At 53.8% G+C, this 969-nt stretch overlaps 1 protein-coding gene across 1 annotated transcript in view; it reads right to left on the bottom strand.

The window, feature by feature from the left end:
- Positions 1-158, bottom strand: part of Iqgap3 (IQ motif containing GTPase activating protein 3) — a 32,571-nt gene extending 32,413 nt beyond the window's left edge. Inside the window, exon 1 of the mRNA XM_010643798.2 lies at positions 49-158. Within this exon, the coding sequence (XP_010642100.1) occupies positions 49-85 (37 nt within the window). The 5' untranslated portion in view covers positions 86-158. The remainder of the gene's footprint in view (positions 1-48) is intronic.
- Between the last annotated feature and the right edge of the window lie 811 nt (positions 159-969).

The raw sequence follows: 969 nt of genomic DNA, 5'->3' as shown, positions 1-969 counted from the left end.
CCACAGCCGCATCCCGGCGGACTCTCCTCGGGCGCTCCCGACACTCACAGGCCTCCCGACCCCGGCGCGCTCCTCTGCCCTCCATGTTTCGCCTTCTTCCAGGTTTGAATCTCCCGCCGCTGGGCCGCCGCCCCTCGCCGCCGCCAACCTGGGAAGGGCTGTTTCCGGTCCGCTACGCAGGGAACTCTGGGATTTGTAGTTTCAGGCCGCAGAGAGCCGCATCCAGGGGGCGGGGGGTAGTACAACACCGGTACAGAGGCTAGGGAGGAGCCTCGGAAGCTGGGAAGATCCACACCGTAAATCCCGGTGCAGGCTGACTTGGCTTGCTGTTCCTCCAAGGCTCCTTCTTCACCAAGCCGGCTCATTTCAGGTATCCCTTGCCTTCATCGTTTCCCCTAAAGCTCCCTTTCACCCTGCTCAGCCTCCCACAGTACTCCTGGGTCTCCTTTTATGTGCCTGCTTGGTGTTGTGCGCTAAGTCAGATGGTGGATGCAGAGACACAAACATTGTTAAGGCTCTAAGAATCCTGCTGTTCTGGCACAAGTCCTAGACATATAGTCAAACAAATTAGAGGTCCGTGATGCCCAGGGAAGGAAGTCTTTGGATTAAAGGGCTACGCGTTCTTCCTAGTGCCAGCTGATCTGCGCGGAAAAATAAAGGCGATTTATCAGAGTCAAGGAGAGACCCTGCTTTAATTTCTTTTCTCTCGTTGCTGAGACAAAATATCCAACACCCAAAATTAAAGGGGAAAGGGTTTGTTTAGCTCACAGTTTGTAGAGGTTTCAGTCCATAGTCAGCTGGCTCCAAGGCAGGGCGGCTTGGCAGAGGAGAAACAGTTAATGGTGGCCAGAAGGTAACAAACAACAAGGGAAAATTAACAGCATCTTTGTGTCCCTGTTATCTTATCCAGACTACTGCGATTAGGGAGGTGCCAAACCAGTCAGTGGCCAGTTAGTAATACTGTCCCCT

The sequence above is a fragment of the Fukomys damarensis genome, unplaced genomic scaffold, assembly GCF_012274545.1.
Source record: "Fukomys damarensis isolate Sample0158 unplaced genomic scaffold, DMR_v1.0_HiC HiC_scaffold_33, whole genome shotgun sequence".
Lineage (NCBI taxonomy): Eukaryota > Metazoa > Chordata > Mammalia > Rodentia > Bathyergidae > Fukomys > Fukomys damarensis.
Note: the sequence above shows the minus strand (reverse complement) of the source record. Positions and strands in the feature narration are given on the sequence as shown.